This window comes from Emydura macquarii, unplaced genomic scaffold (genome assembly GCF_026122565.2).
Source record: "Emydura macquarii macquarii isolate MOO-44397 ecotype Brisbane River unplaced genomic scaffold, CSIRO-AGI_Emac_v2 contig_378, whole genome shotgun sequence".
Classification (NCBI taxonomy): domain Eukaryota; kingdom Metazoa; phylum Chordata; order Testudines; family Chelidae; genus Emydura; species Emydura macquarii.
The window spans coordinates 509,431-523,554 of NW_027130515.1; the positions used below are offsets into that span (position 1 = coordinate 509,431).

General features: G+C 60.8%; 1 protein-coding gene across 1 annotated transcript; it reads left to right on the plus strand.

Moving 5' to 3' along the window:
* Positions 1-52: 52 nt before the first annotated feature.
* B4GALT7 (beta-1,4-galactosyltransferase 7) lies at positions 53-5,705 on the plus strand. The gene is made up of 6 exons (XM_067534988.1): positions 53-547; positions 689-1,033; positions 2,299-2,524; positions 2,877-2,960; positions 3,151-3,255; positions 3,519-5,705. Exons 1-6 carry the CDS (start codon positions 492-494, stop codon positions 3,672-3,674), a joined length of 972 nt encoding a protein of 323 aa, XP_067391089.1. The 5' UTR covers positions 53-491; the 3' UTR covers positions 3,675-5,705.
* The last annotated feature ends 8,419 nt before the right edge of the window (positions 5,706-14,124 follow it).

Genomic DNA, 14,124 nt, shown 5'->3' on the forward strand with positions numbered 1-14,124 from the left:
TTGGTTAGGGTCACCGGGTTATTGGCCGGCTGCTTTGTTCTGTATGGTGGGCTCCTAATACAGTGCTGTGAGGAGCGGCTGCGCTGTGGTCCCGGTTCTTGCTGCCCGCGCCGTGCGATCAGGGCAGCTCCGCGGAGTCCCGGGGCCGGCCGAGGGCCGGGTTCGCTGCTGGCGCGCTGCCCGGCGCTGGGGGCGGGCTGGTCTCGGCTGCGGCGGGGTAAGCCCCGCACTCCGCGCCGGGGGGGGGCTGCACGGCGGCTGTGCGGGGCGGCGGCCCGCCCGGAGGCGGGGCGGGGCGGGGTCCTGACGGGCCACGCTGGCAGCGCCCGCCTAGAGCCTGTCCCCGGAACTTGCGCGCGGCGGAACGGCGGGGCCGGGCCGTGTTTCCGGGGACCCCGCTCGGCGCCGGCCCGCCCGAGGAGCTGCTGTCCCCGGCTCAGCCCGCCTGGCCTGGCCGGGCAGGAGCAGCCGGAGCCGGGCCGCCCCGGAGCATGTTCGCGTCCCGGAGGAAGGCGGCGGCGGCGGCGTATCCGCGGGAGGCCGGCGGGTGAGCGCGGGGCGGGTGGGGAGCCCGGGCTGGGCGGGGGACGCGGGGCGGAGCCGGGGAACGCGGGGGCGGGGGGGGGCGCTCTGCTCTGCTCTGCTCTGCTCTGGGCCCGGGCCTGACTCTCCTCGCCCCGCCCGCCAGGCCCCGCCGGCTGCTGTCCGCCCTGCCGCGGAGATGCTCCGTGTTCCGGCTCTTCGTCGCCGCGCTGCTCCTGGGCTTCGCCTCGCTGCTGTGGCTGCAGCTCAGCTGCTCGGGCCATGTGGCCCGGGGGGTCCGAGGAGCGGCCGCCCCCGAGCCCTGCCCGCCCGAGTCCCGGGCCTGGCCGGCTGACGACCCGTCGTGGGGCCCCCACCGCCTGGCGCTGCTGGTCCCGTTCCGGGAGCGCTTCGAGGAGCTGCTGGCCTTCGTGCCCCACATGCACCGCTTCCTCAGCAGGAAGAGGATCCGCCACCGCATCTTCGTGCTCAACCAGGTGGACCATTACAGGTAGGGGCCGCCCCCCGCCCCGCCCCGCGGCTGTCCCCGGGCTGCCGGGCCCCTCGCAGCGCCCTGCCCAGGGCAGCCCGGACCTCTGGGTTCTAGAGGAGCCGCCACCCTCAGCGAGTCCCTTCGGACCGTCTCCCAGTGTTCTCAACGCCGAGCGGGGGCCAGGCTCTGCCCCTCCCCCGGGATGGGGGAGTTTGATCTTCAGGGCTGAGTGAAGTCCGGTCCTTCGCTCTTTGCTGGGCTGAGCACGTGGGGACGGGGCAGAGCTGGGTGTGAGCAGCTGGAATTTCAGCTGCTCTGAGCCTGGAGGTGTGTTACATGATGAAGGGCTGAGAGAGTCTCCATGGAAGAAGCTGGAGAAGGGTCAAGGACTATCTTCCCTCTACATTCTCCTTTCCCCAGGGCCTGTCCTGAGCAGCAGGGGAAGATTTTAACTGTAGGCACCTAGACTTTCTTCCCAGCAGTAAATGCTGTGAGGCTGCATCTCTGAGCCAGGTGACCTGCAGAAACACGATTCTGAAAACGTCACCGGTGTCCCCAGAACAACCTTCCTGTGCCCCTGTATCGCCACCCATCTCAGGAGGCCACTTTACCCTGGATGGTGGTACCAGTGTCACCCCCTGTCGTCCTGGACCATCCTGCAGGTGCCATCTCAACATGCCATTGACAGCAGTGCCTTGTCTCTTGATGTCAACTACGTACCAAACATCTGTGCAGCCTCCGGCCCACTCTCCCAACGGGCTGTCTCTAAAACAGGCGCTGACAACAGTTGTTAACCCCTTCCTAGCCTCAATGGCTGGGCACTCTGCACTTCCTGGCTAGCCTGGATGTACTGTGTGCATTGGGGTGGCTTGAGTGTTGAGCTGCAGCACCTGGGGCCTGAGGTCCCCAGCTGTGAAGGCAGGAGATGCTGCCCGTGCACAGGGTGGGCTTGGCAATGACGTACCCCTGACCAAGCCTGTCTGGAGGACGACTGAACCTCCTGCTGCTGCGGCATCTAAGGGAGCCAGAGGCACTTGGTGCTGGAACAAGATTTTCCTTGTTTCTTGAGCAGGTTTAGCAGATCCAGAGGAGTGGCCGTGTTAGTCTGTACACAGCAAAACAAGCAGAGTCCTGGAGCACTTTGAAGACTAACACGTTAAATTTCTATAGGCAGAAGTTGGTTGAGGTGTTGGTTGAAGGTGGCAGAAGCTGGTTGAAATGTAGTCTGACGAAGTGGGCTGCAGCCCACGGAAGCTCATGCCTACAGAAATGTAATGTGTTAGGTTTAACAGAGCGTCTCTGATCAATGTGGGCTTCCTGGAGAGCGGCAACGACACCGATTACATCGCCATGCATGACGTTGATCTCCTGCCACGCAATGAGGGGTTGGACTATGGCTTCCCGGAGGCAGGGCCCTTCCATGTAGCTTCCCCAGAGCTGCACCCACTGTACCACTACAAAACCTATGTGGGCGGCATCCTTCTGCTCACCAAGCAGCACTATGAGATGGTGAGTCCCCGTCCCCCGGCACAGTGGGGGGCCCTCCTCTCTTTGGAGGTGGGAGGAGGGTTCCTGCCCTGATGCCTGTTCATGATTCACTTTTCTCCACCCTGGAAATGTGAAAGAGGAGACACGAAGGGGAGGGAGAGATGGGGGTGTCAGGTATGGGGGCTCCTGTGAGGTGCTGGTGGGCTCCCTGTGCTCTGACCTTCTGACCCTAGGCTCTGGCCATGGCTCTCCCCCAGGGGGTTGCTCTCCATCTGCCTGGCTGCAGACATCCCTTCAGCAGCCAGGCTGGATGTGTGCATCATGGGGAGGGGGACATCACAATCTTCTGCCCCGTGACGCCCTCTCATTTCAGTGCAATGGAATGTCCAACCGCTTCTGGGGCTGGGGGCGAGAGGATGATGAGTTCTATCGCCGGATCAAAGGAGCTGGCCTCCAGGTAGGGATGCTCGTCAGGCTCCTCTCCTGCTCCCGGGCATGGCCATCAGTGCCTGGGAGAGGACAGCCTCGCTCCCTGCTGCTCCTAGTCTGGTGACTCGTGGGAGGGGGTGATGGGCTGTAGGGAGCCTGGGGGCCTGGGCACTTGGCTTGGGTCTCTGTGACTGATTCAGGCTCTGCTCTCCTCCCAGCTTTTCCGCCCCTCGGGAATAAAGACTGGCTACAAGACCTTCCAGCACCTGCACGACCCAGCCTGGAGGAAGAGAGACCAAAAGCGCATTGCTACCCAGAAGCAGGTGTGAGCTGTTCCCTTGGGCTGGGGCTCTGCTGCCTTCTGCAGTGGAGGGGAAGGGGGAGAAGTGGCTCCCAGAGAAACGGCGTGTCTGTAACCTGCAGGCAGCTGCATGGGGTGAGGTCACCACAGCGTGTGCTGTGAGCCAGCCCAGCCTGGTGCTCCAGCCCTGTCCCTGCGCTGCCCTCTCCCCTGCTCTCATCCCATCGCTGTGCTCTCAGTCCTTTCCAGTGTGTAGGGACCGAACCCCCATGCTGTCTTTCTCAGGAGCAGTTCAAGGTGGATCGGGATGGCGGCCTGAACAACGTGAGGTATCGGATTGAGTCCCGGACGACGCTGACGGTGGCTGGAGCTCCCTGCACTGTCCTCGGTATCCTGCTGGACTGTGATACCAGCAAGACCCCCTGGTGCATGTTCAGCTGAGCAGCCTGTCCTGTGCCTGCTGCGCCTGCCAGGCTGAGATGCCCAGGGACTGCAGCCGGGCCACGTGGAGCAGGGCAGGTTCGCTGTGACAGCTGAGCACAAGGGCTGGGGCATGGAGATGCTGATGGGCCCCAGAAAGGCTGAAATAGGGCTGAGGAGCCAGCCCAGGTCCTCGATCGGGGCAGCCAGGAGGGCAGACTGGAGAAGGAGATTCTGGCATCACCCCAGGAAGGCTGCTCCCTCGCTAGCGCTGGCCGTGGCAGAGCTGCCCCCACGCTCCAAGGGGACAATAAAGAGCCATTGGGATCACGTGATATCGATGCCCTGGACCATGCCCTACTCTCCATGCCAGTGCCCATCTGCCAGCCCAGGGCAGGCACCTCTCTGCCCCTCCTGCCTGCCTCGGCATGGGCTCTGCACCTCCTTCCCAACAGGGGCCTGCCTTGCTCTCCTGCTGTTCGGTGATTCCAAGGCGGAGCTGGAGTGGATGCAGGGCTGTGCCAATGTCAGGACGCAGTCAGAGAGGGGGCCAGTCACGCACAGGAGGTTCACAAGAGAGGGTGGGGATGATAGCGTGGTCCTGGGGCCCAGCACCCCATTAACAGGGGCTGGGATTTCAGCAGATAATGGCACTTACTGGCTACAGCAATGCCCAGGACTTTCCATTCCCCTTTATGCAGCTTCCGGGTTCTGCTGCCCACCCGTGCTTTTTGTGGAGTGAGATCACGTTTCCATAGAGCTCCAGCGAGGTGAGCATAGCACATGAGCAGTGACACGTTCCCCCGCCCCCAAGGCACCAGCAGGCGCTGCAGTGCACACAGTACCCCGCCTTCCTGGGGTGTGTGTCCGGTGCTGTGGCTTCTAGCAGCCCATTCGCTCCTGGCACTGAAGGGGTCCAGCCATGGGCCCTGCCCTCTCCCAGCTGTGGTTAGGAAACCCCGGAGTGTAATGGCTGCTAATTCACAGCAGGGGTGGCAGTACAGCCCGTGGAGCCAACATAGATGGGCAAGAACAGAGGCTCCTAGCTAGTGTAACTCAGCAGAGACGGTGGGAGCCTACCTAGCCACAGGAACAGCACACCGGTGAACGTTTCTGCTGTGAGGGGCAGACCTCTCCCTCGAGCTGAGCTGTTCACCACTGGAAATAAAGTGTCTGTTTTTAACAGGGAGGGTCGTTAACCATCAGAACCATTTCCCAAGGGTGGGGCTGGATTCTCCATCACTGACACAATCACTAGTTACAGCGAGGCTGGATGTTTTTCTAAGAGCTGTGCGGGGGGAATGATCTGGGGCACGTCTCTGGCCTGTGCTACACAGGTTCGACTAGACCGTCACTGACCTTGCTTCCTGGAGCGAGGGGGTTTGCCAGCCTTGTGGGCCGTGTGGTGCTGCCCTGTAACTGCTCAGCGTGGGTGCTGGAGCAGACGGAGCTTGCAGAGCCATGAGTGCTGGGCTCTGCTCCTGCAGCCATGAGCCTGTGGGGCTCAATGCTGCAAACGCAGCTTCTTCTAGGGGCTCTAAAACTCCCCTCCTCCCCCATCTTGGTTTTTACACTTCTGTGGGAGTGGGGAGGGAGCAAAGCCAGCTCGTCCAGCCTATGGGAGGGTTTCACTGCCTCTAGCCAGGAGTGAGTGTCCTGCTGAGCCTGGCAGTGCGTCAGGTGATGCTCAATGCAGAGCATTGGAAGGAGCAATGCAATCCTCCTGTGGGGCCTGCCCACCCTCCCAGAGTCTGACGCTCGCTCCTATAGAAGGGCCATGTTCTACTCACAGTGGGAGCTGGACTGCAAGGCGCAGCTCAGGGGCCAGGCCCCCACACAAGCTGGCTTGTCCTCTGGCAACACCCCGTAAAGCAGGGACCTGCTGTCCTGCAATCCCCTGCAGGAGCACAAGTGAGAGCAGAACAGCCCCAGGGAACAGGACGGCCCTTTGGCTTCACGGCAAACTCAAAGGGCTTTTTCTGAGCATCTGAAGTGTTGCTGGAGGTAGCTGCTGTGCGTGGTGGGGAGATGGCCCCTCCCTAGGACGGGGCAGGTGGGTGTCAGTGCTTGAGAGGGGAGGAGAGAACATGGGGCTGAAAGTGTTAGATCCGACCTGATGAAGGAATAACAGGGAGCTGGGAAGGGGACCAGAGTGATGGGGCAAGAGTGGGCTGGACAGAGGCGGGGGATTTGATAGCAGCCTTCTGCTACCTGAAGGGGGTTCCAGGGAGGATGGAGCTAGGCTGTTCTCAGCGGTGGCAGGTGACAGGACTAAGAGCAACAGTCTCGTTGCAGTGGGGGGGTGTCTAGGTTGGATATTAGGAAAAACTTTGTCACTAGGAGGGTGGTGAAGCACTGGAATGGGTCACCCAGGGAGGTGGTGGAATCTCCATCCTTAGAGGTTTTTAAGGCCCCGCTTGACAAAGCCCTGGTTGGGATGGTTTAGTTGGGGCTGGTCCTGCTTTGAGCAGGGGGTTGCATTAGATACCTCCTGAGGTCCCTTCCAACCCTCACCTGCTACAAAACTCGGTACAGGAACAGGTGAAGGGCTCAGAGGGTGTCTAGCGCTGGCTGGGCAGAAAGCTTCCTTGTTCTACTGCAGCTGCCTCCTGCCTGGGCCCATCTCCTGTGTCCTGTGGGCTGGGGATTGATTGGTGACACTTTGGGCGAGGGTATCCCATGCACTATGGAAACACCAGCCGGGCCAGCACCTCCTGCTTGAAATAGTGTGAATTTGTAACGCTCCGGGGAGGGGGACAGAGGAAAGCCCCCGTCACGGTTTGACTCTCAAGCCAATGCATCTCAAGCAGCTATGACAGCCCCTGAGCAACTGTAGCTGGCACGTCCGCACACAGCCGTGCCCAGAGCCCACAGCAGTGACCCCTAACAGCTTAGTGCTGGCAGGGTGGGATAGGTTCAGCCTGGAGGTGTGCAGGGTTTGGGACCTCTGCGTGGAGCTGCCACCTTCCCCTGTTACGGGGAGAGGTGGGAGAGCGGCCAGGTGAGTCTCACAGGAGTCTCCCAATGAGTCTGTGTTCCTCTCCTCCTTCAAGGGCTTGGATTGCTTCTTGAGGTGCTGGGTGAATGTGCTGCTGGGCTGCTCCCCGTGGTCAGACTGGCTTGGGGAGGAAGCTGGATGCTGGGCTTCCAGGTCCACGGTTAGCTCCTTGTAGAGGTAGGTCCTTAGCTGCGGCATGGGGCTGCACTCACACAGCTCGGTGGCCGGTAAGGGAACCATGGCAGCAGCAGCTGCTGCAGGGGAGAGAACCCAGAGATTACAGCGTGTGTGTGCCTGAGAGGAGACGCCAAATGAACACTGCCTTCTGGAGCTGAACGTGTGGAAGCACTGCACTGGGGAAAGGGAAGGGCTGCAGCAGAGCTGTGACGTGACTGTGCCTGCAATGCTGTGCTCCTTCACTCTTTGTAGTTATACTGAGACCAAAGTACCAAAGACCCCCCGAACGAGAGGCAGCTCCCAGAAGAGCCCTACATGTGACTTGGGGCGCGGCAGAGACCCAGTCCCAGGGAGCAATTCTAAGAGCTGGATGTGGGGAGGGATGCAGAATCAACCCCATTTGCAAAGGAAGTGAACCCCTGGGAGGAAGAGGGATTAGTGAGGTGGGTGTCTGGAGCTGAGAGAAGGAACAGAGTCACCACTGCACTCAGGAACAGCTTCCCAGCAGTCAGTGAGTGGAGCCGTGTCTCAGAGGGTAGGAGCCCATCACATGGACAACTTCCTGCTCCAGGCGCAAACCTGCCCTGGCCATGCTGGGTATGTACGGTGCTCAGCATGTGGCTTGAGGCAGGACCATAATCCAGAGGGGACTCGCTAGGGCTTTTCCCTCTGTGGAACCCTTGAGCAAGTCATCTGTGGAGCCCTACCATCTGTCAGCTCCCTTGTCCAGACAAAGCACTGGGAGCAGAAGGGGGGGTTGTACAAGCAGCATGGGCTGGGGGTAGGAGTCTTGCCTAGAGGCTCCCATCAGCTAGGCAGTTCCCGAGACCAAGGTTTAACCACTGAGTTCCAAGAGGGGCTGTCACCTGTGAAAAAGTTTGGCAGTGACCAAAATTATGGCCTTCTGCTGTTGGATTTGGGGCTGTTCCCAGAGGGCAGGTGTCCACGTTGCCAGCCTACACACCTGGCCCCTTGTTTGCAGGGCTGAACGCCTCTGTCTTGGTTTGGGGAACATTTGCTTTGGCAGAGGGGAAGCCCTCGATGCTAGTTGTGCTGCAGATGTTGGGAGGACAAAGGTCTGCGGGGCTCTCACACTGGCCCATCCTGGGGTTCCCAAGGAGCTGAGGGATCAAGGATGGCTCGAGAGAGAAGGCCCAGGCTGGCAGTGCTAGAGGCCCCTGCTGAGGGGTTCCCACAGCTGTGACATCTGGGGAAGGGAGGTTCCTTGGGGCCTCCCCATTTCCAGATCAGACCGGGCCATTCGTTCTCTCATTCACGTAGGTATCTGGCTCAGGGCACAGCCAAATCCCCTTCTCAGGGTTATTGGGCTGACAGTGAGGGTGAGAGGCACCATCACCCACGGGGAATAGACCCACCCTGCATGCCTTTGAAGCTCTGGCTAGTCCCTCCCTACCTCCTGTGGCGCTACTCACCTCCAGCTGCATGTGTGGTGCCCCCAGAGCTGCCCCTGGCCACCAGTGCTGACAGATGGGGTTCACTGGTGATGCTGGAGAAGGAATCTTCATTGTTGGGCTGTCCAGAGGGAACAATCAGGGTCAGCACAGCACCCGCAGGCAGATGCCACACGCATAGTAATCTGCAGCTGCTGCCCTCTCCTGGCCCTTGAGGAAAGGTGTTTGGCACGATGCCCTTGGGCCACACGAGGCCAAGCACCATGCCTGGTCCAGTGGCTGTAGGCAGGCCTGGCAGGCTAGGCACAATCCCCCCTGCCCTTCTCTCCTCCTGGCTCCATAGTTGCACCACCACAACGCCAGCAGGATTGTTCCCACTTTACATCGTTTTGCTGAATTGCTGTTTCTCCAAGAGGCTCCTGGGGCAGCCAGGATCCCTTTGGGAGCCTAGTGGCCTTCTGGATTGCAAGGAGATATGCCCGTAGCTGAGCGGAGCAGGGAATTCTGTTCTTCTCCACAACCACTTGCTGGACTCCACAGGTCAAAATCTCCAGGGACACGTTCCAAGGTAAAATAGCTATAGCTCCTTCCCCCACCCTGAGAGCCTGCCCCACCCAACATTGACATGCAGCACTGAGATAAGCCCACCTGCAAGTTCCAGGGTAAGCAAAGCACTGCTAACACAGCCACGCTCAGACCGAGAAGGGCAGAGACAAACGCCTGGAGGCCAGAGAGATGCCACATACCAGGCACAAGGAACGTGACTGGGCCTCCTGATAAACCTGGTTTCTTCTGCCCTTCATGCTGCTGCGGAGCTTAGTGAGGAGGGACTGTGGTCCTTGGACTCTGAATTCTGCCTCGCTGCCAGGAGACAGGATCTGCAGGAACTGGATGTCGAGCTGCAGCTGCCCTCGCATTTTCTCAGGCTTGCCACACCTGGACTGCAGCCAGAACCATCTGCACAGGACAATGCCATGAAGCGGGCTGGATCCAGCTAGCAGGGCTCAGCCCACCGCGGACTGGGCCTGGGGTAAAGGGAGCTAAATGCTGGGCTGTTATCCTGCTCTTAGACAAGTTATATCTCATGGCTACACCATCACTACACTGCCTGCCCCCCCCCCCCCCCCCCCCACACACACACACACACACATTGGTCCTGGCCACACAGGCTCTAGCCACGTGCTGAGGACTTGCCTCGCTGGCTGGCAGAGAATTTTGGTATGCCTTGCAAGTCCCCTGCCTGCTGTTTAATTCTGGGCCAGCATCAGCTCCTCCAGTTGCAGAACTAGGGCAAAGAAAACCCGTCCTGCGTGGTACAGCAGCTCTGCCCCAGAGCAGCTTCTCTCTCCAGCACCTTTTTCTCACCCACCCCCTCTATGTTTTATGAGAACAGCCGCAGCAGGACAAACCGTTGGTCCACCTAGCCCAGCATCCTGTCTTCTGGCTCTTTCACCCACATTGATGTCCCAGAACCCATCTGGGCTCTAGCTCCCTGATCCTCTTCCTTGAGGCCTCTCCGTTCCTACTGGCCCATCTCCCTTCACCTAGTCACAGGCTTTCCACTCCCTGGCTGAGACAGCGCCTTCTAGGTGTCATTTCCCAGCTAGTTCGGGAAGGCCCATCACACAACTGGCCGGGTGCATTTATGGAGGGTTTCACCTTCCTCTCTGGCTCAGTTCTTGGACCCTGCCATAGGGGGGATTCCGGACCCAGTACAGCAACCCCTCATCTCCCCCCATTCCTATGTATGCTGGCATGGAGACAGCCCAACCCCATGAGGAAGAGGTGGCGCAGCATAGCCCGACAGTGCTGCTCATGTGTGGCAGGTCTCTGCTCCTTCCTGGGTCATGGGTCAGCCACACTAGGCCAGGGAGCACATGCTTCCTCAGCACACCACCATTCTCTGGCCCCAGGTCTTGGCCCCTTGGCTGGGGCCCTGCGACACTCACTCATTCCTCCTCCTCACTTTGCTGTGGAAGAGCTGTGCCAGGGGAAGGCAGAGGCGGCCCAGGAACTGGTCAAGGCGATGGGGCGAGCGGTGCATGGCGGTGAGGACCAGACCGTGCTCCTCTACGTCGTCCAGCCTGCTGGGCAGCTGGAGCGTGCACTCCTCCCTCCACTCGGGGTCCAGGCTGCGGGGCACCATGGACGTCACGTATTTCTGCCCCTGCAGCTGGATGCGCACGTAGGGGCTGCTGGAGCCGGCGCCCGCCTTGGGCCGCAGCGAGCGGGCGCGCAGGACGGTCAGGCGCAGGTGAGTCGGGTGCCACTCCGCCACCTCCGCCACCCTGCGGGACACCAGCCCAGGTCAGTCCGTGGGGCCCGCGCCGCCCCGGCCCAGAACCCCGGGACCGGCAGTGACCTGGGGGCACCAGCCCCACCCGGGCCCAACCAGCTCCCCCCGCGGGGCCCCTCCTGCAGCCAGGCCAGACGGGGGGAGGCGGGGGAGACTGGCCATGAGTGGGGGGCTGGGGCAGATGGGGTGTAGTGTCTGAGGGGGCGGGGGGGGGGCGGGGCTGGGGGAGGTAGTGTCTGAGGGGGCGTGGCGGGAGCAGGGTTGGGGACAGGTGGGTGGGGGTAGTGTCTGAGGGGGCGGGGCGGGGGCGGGTGGGGGGGGGGCGGAGGTAGTGTCTGAGGGGGCGGGGCGGGGGGCAGGGGGGTGGGGGTAGTGTCTGAGGGGGCGGGGCGGGGGTAGTGTCTGAGGGGGCGGGGCCGGGGGCAGGGGGGTGGGGGTAGTGTCTGAGGGGCGGGGCGGGCGGCTCTCTACCCCGGGAGGGGGCGGGGGCTCTGGGCCCCGCGGTCTCCGCTCAGCTCCGCCTCCATGGGGGGCCCTGGAGCCCGCTCACCCTCGCGTGGCACAGACACGCCCCTTTTTTACGTCACAGAGCTGCGGGAGGCGGGGCCTACGCAGGGATAGGGCCGCAGGGCCATGGCCCCGCCCCGGGACCGCCTGAGGTGAGCCCCTGCTGCAGGGGGGCGGGGCTCTGCCTACGGGAGCCGCCCAGGTCCGCCACTCCCACCCCGCCCCCGCGGCTCGGCGCTCGGCTCCCCGCTCCCCGCCGTGTGCTGAGCTGTGGCTGGTGACCCTCTTCGCTCTGCTTCAAGCCGTGCCCGGCCCCGCAGTGCGGCTGCCTGGCCTGCACGTGGGAGGGGATCGGCGCTGCAGCCTTTTCAATCCGTGTCGCCGCGCTGCAGCTGGCCCGGCTCCGCTGGCCCAGAGGCCGAGTTCAGCGCTGCTCACACGCCCCGGGGTGTCTGCGGTGACCCCAGCGGGCCTGGGGCCTCCTTACCCTTTAATTGGTCAGTTTGCTCCAAAAGCTTCTCTGCTGACCGCTGCATCTGGGGCAGCTCCGCAGAGCTGTGCCTGCGAAGAATGGCGCAGGGGTGGGAATGGTCGGAGCCCGCACCCTGGGGCTCTGTCAGGGAGTGTCAGTGGGTGTGGAGCAGTGCGGCGGATGCCTGAGTGGGACGTGCCGCTGCTTTGCTCAGGTCCCTCTTCGGGATGAGCTGTGCGGGTGCTGGTGTCCCTGGCTCTGGTGCAACCCTCCCGCCCAGCCAGGAGGTTCCAGATAACGTGCCCCAGGATCCCAGCTCCCTGAGCCTGTGACAGCGGGGGCGGGAATGAAAAGTAACACAACCAGACCCTGGCTGGGAGTTGGCGGGTCTGATTCAGAGGCATGAATTGTGTCACATCTCCTGACTAAAACAGGCAGGTGGGGCAAGGCGAGCGCTCACATGCTGTGCTGTGTAACTGGCAATGGGGGCAGCAGAGGATCCCTGTCTGGGATTCCCATTGCAAACACCCCAGCAGCCCTCCCCGGGAGCTGATGAAACCCAGCGAGCCACTGGCTGCACTGAGGAATGCTTAGCAAACCCACAAAAAGCCCTTGTGCTGCCCCACTCCCAGCCCCCCCCATCCAGCACAGAGCCCAATCAGGGCCCTGCATGCAGCCTCCTCTCGGGGAAGTCCAGATGCTAAAATTACTGCTGCTGATTAAAGAGCTGTCACTGATCTCGCCCACTTATGCTCCGCAATCAAGACTTCCGTGGAGAAGTGGGAGAGGTGCCACTGAGTCTTTTGTTGACAAAATGGCCTTTATAAACTGAGCAAACGGCCTGGAGGGAGCCCCTTGCAGTTCCATTACCACCGAGACCCTATCATTGCCATGAATAACATTGCAGCTCAGTAATGCGTGAACTGGAAACCTAGGCATGCTTCCAGGCTCTGACCTGGCCATGGCTGGAAGTTCTGGATGTTTCACCCCGGCCAGTTGTTTCCTGTCATCAACTTCAACGGGTTTCACAATGCGAATCCTGCTGATAGAGGGCCAAGCCCCAGGGCTGTGCTTCGAACAAGTCCTGGCAGCACTGAACTCCTCACATACACCTTCTGCAGAGAGCCGAGCTGGGTCAAGGTTAATCACACACGCAGGGTGAGCTGTGCTCCTGCCCTGAACTGTGGGATTACTGCAGCAGATCCCAGTTTCCTGCTTATGTGTTCCCTTCTCCCTTTGCGCTGCAGATTTAGTGAGTGGCTGTGAGGCTGAACATCATTTTGTCTTGGAACGGACTGTAACCCTCAGGGGAACACAGCCTCCCTGCTGCTACGGCTGGAACAAAGGACACAGACGTGCACGGACACATGCTGCCAATGGCTCGAAGCAGCCTGCAGTGATTGGTATTGGGTGCATATGTCCCTACCTAGCTCTGCCTGTAACCTTGCAACCTTCTGTGGGGAAGGGGCTTGTTCACAGCACAAATCCCAGCACCTGGAGGGGGTGGGGGCAGCTCTGTCTAACTCATCCGGTAATAATACTTGCCCTCTACCCATTTCTAGCACCTGCCAGCTGGGGGGTTCCATGTGCATTGGAAATGTCTATTAGTGAAGCCTCATAATCACCCCCACCCCCACAGGAGGGAAGGAGTGTTATTTCCATTGTACAAAGGGGGAAACTGAGGCACAGGGAGGGGGAAGAGATTTGCACACTGTTGCACAGTGAGGCAGAGCAGAGCTGGTGACAGAATCAGAGATTAGGGTTGGAAGGGACCTTGGGAGGTCATCTAGTTCAACCCCCTGCTCAAAGCAGGACTAACCCCAACTAAACCATCCCAGCCAGGGCTTTGTCAAGCCTTAAAAACCTCTAAAGATGGAGATTCCACCACCTCCCTAGGTAACCCATTCCAATGCTTCAACTCCCTCCTAGGGAAAAAGTGTTTCCTAATGTCCAACCTAGACCTGCCCCACTGCAACTTGAGACCATTGTGCCTTGTTCTGTCAAAAACCTGCTTTAGATATCATCTTTCTGGGAATAGTAGCAGCATGGAGGGATTGGATCAGATGGTTGTAATGGGGTGACCTATTCCAGAACTCCCTAGCTACATCCAGCTAGAGCCCAACTCTGTGTCAGCCTTTTATAGCGAGGTTGTCTGGAGGCCTGGTGCTGTTTGGGAAATGGGGACCTAGACAGGTGTAAGGGCAATGATCAAAACAGGCCTCGTTGGCCAGCTGGAATCAACACCACCCACCACCTAATTTTAGAGCCCCCATCCCTCCCGGGGGGGAGGAGCCCCATGCTGTGCACTGAGCTGGTAGAGAGGCCAAGGGGGCACAGGGCCTGAATACTTGTAGGGCAGGAGCATGAGTGGATGCAGACAGAATCCCCACCCCATGCCCTTTGTGAGAACAGCAGCACCTGGCTGCATGGCATGGCAGAGCAGTGCTGCCCTGCCCTGCCCTGCCCTGCCCAGGGTTAGTGCATGTCTAGTTGCCTTGAATGTGCTGGAGCAGCTGGAAACAAGGAAGGGGCACTCTGTGGCACACAGCTCGCTGCAGACCCTGGCAAGTGCCCTGGGAAAACCAGTGCCCCGCAGCCCACATCTGGGC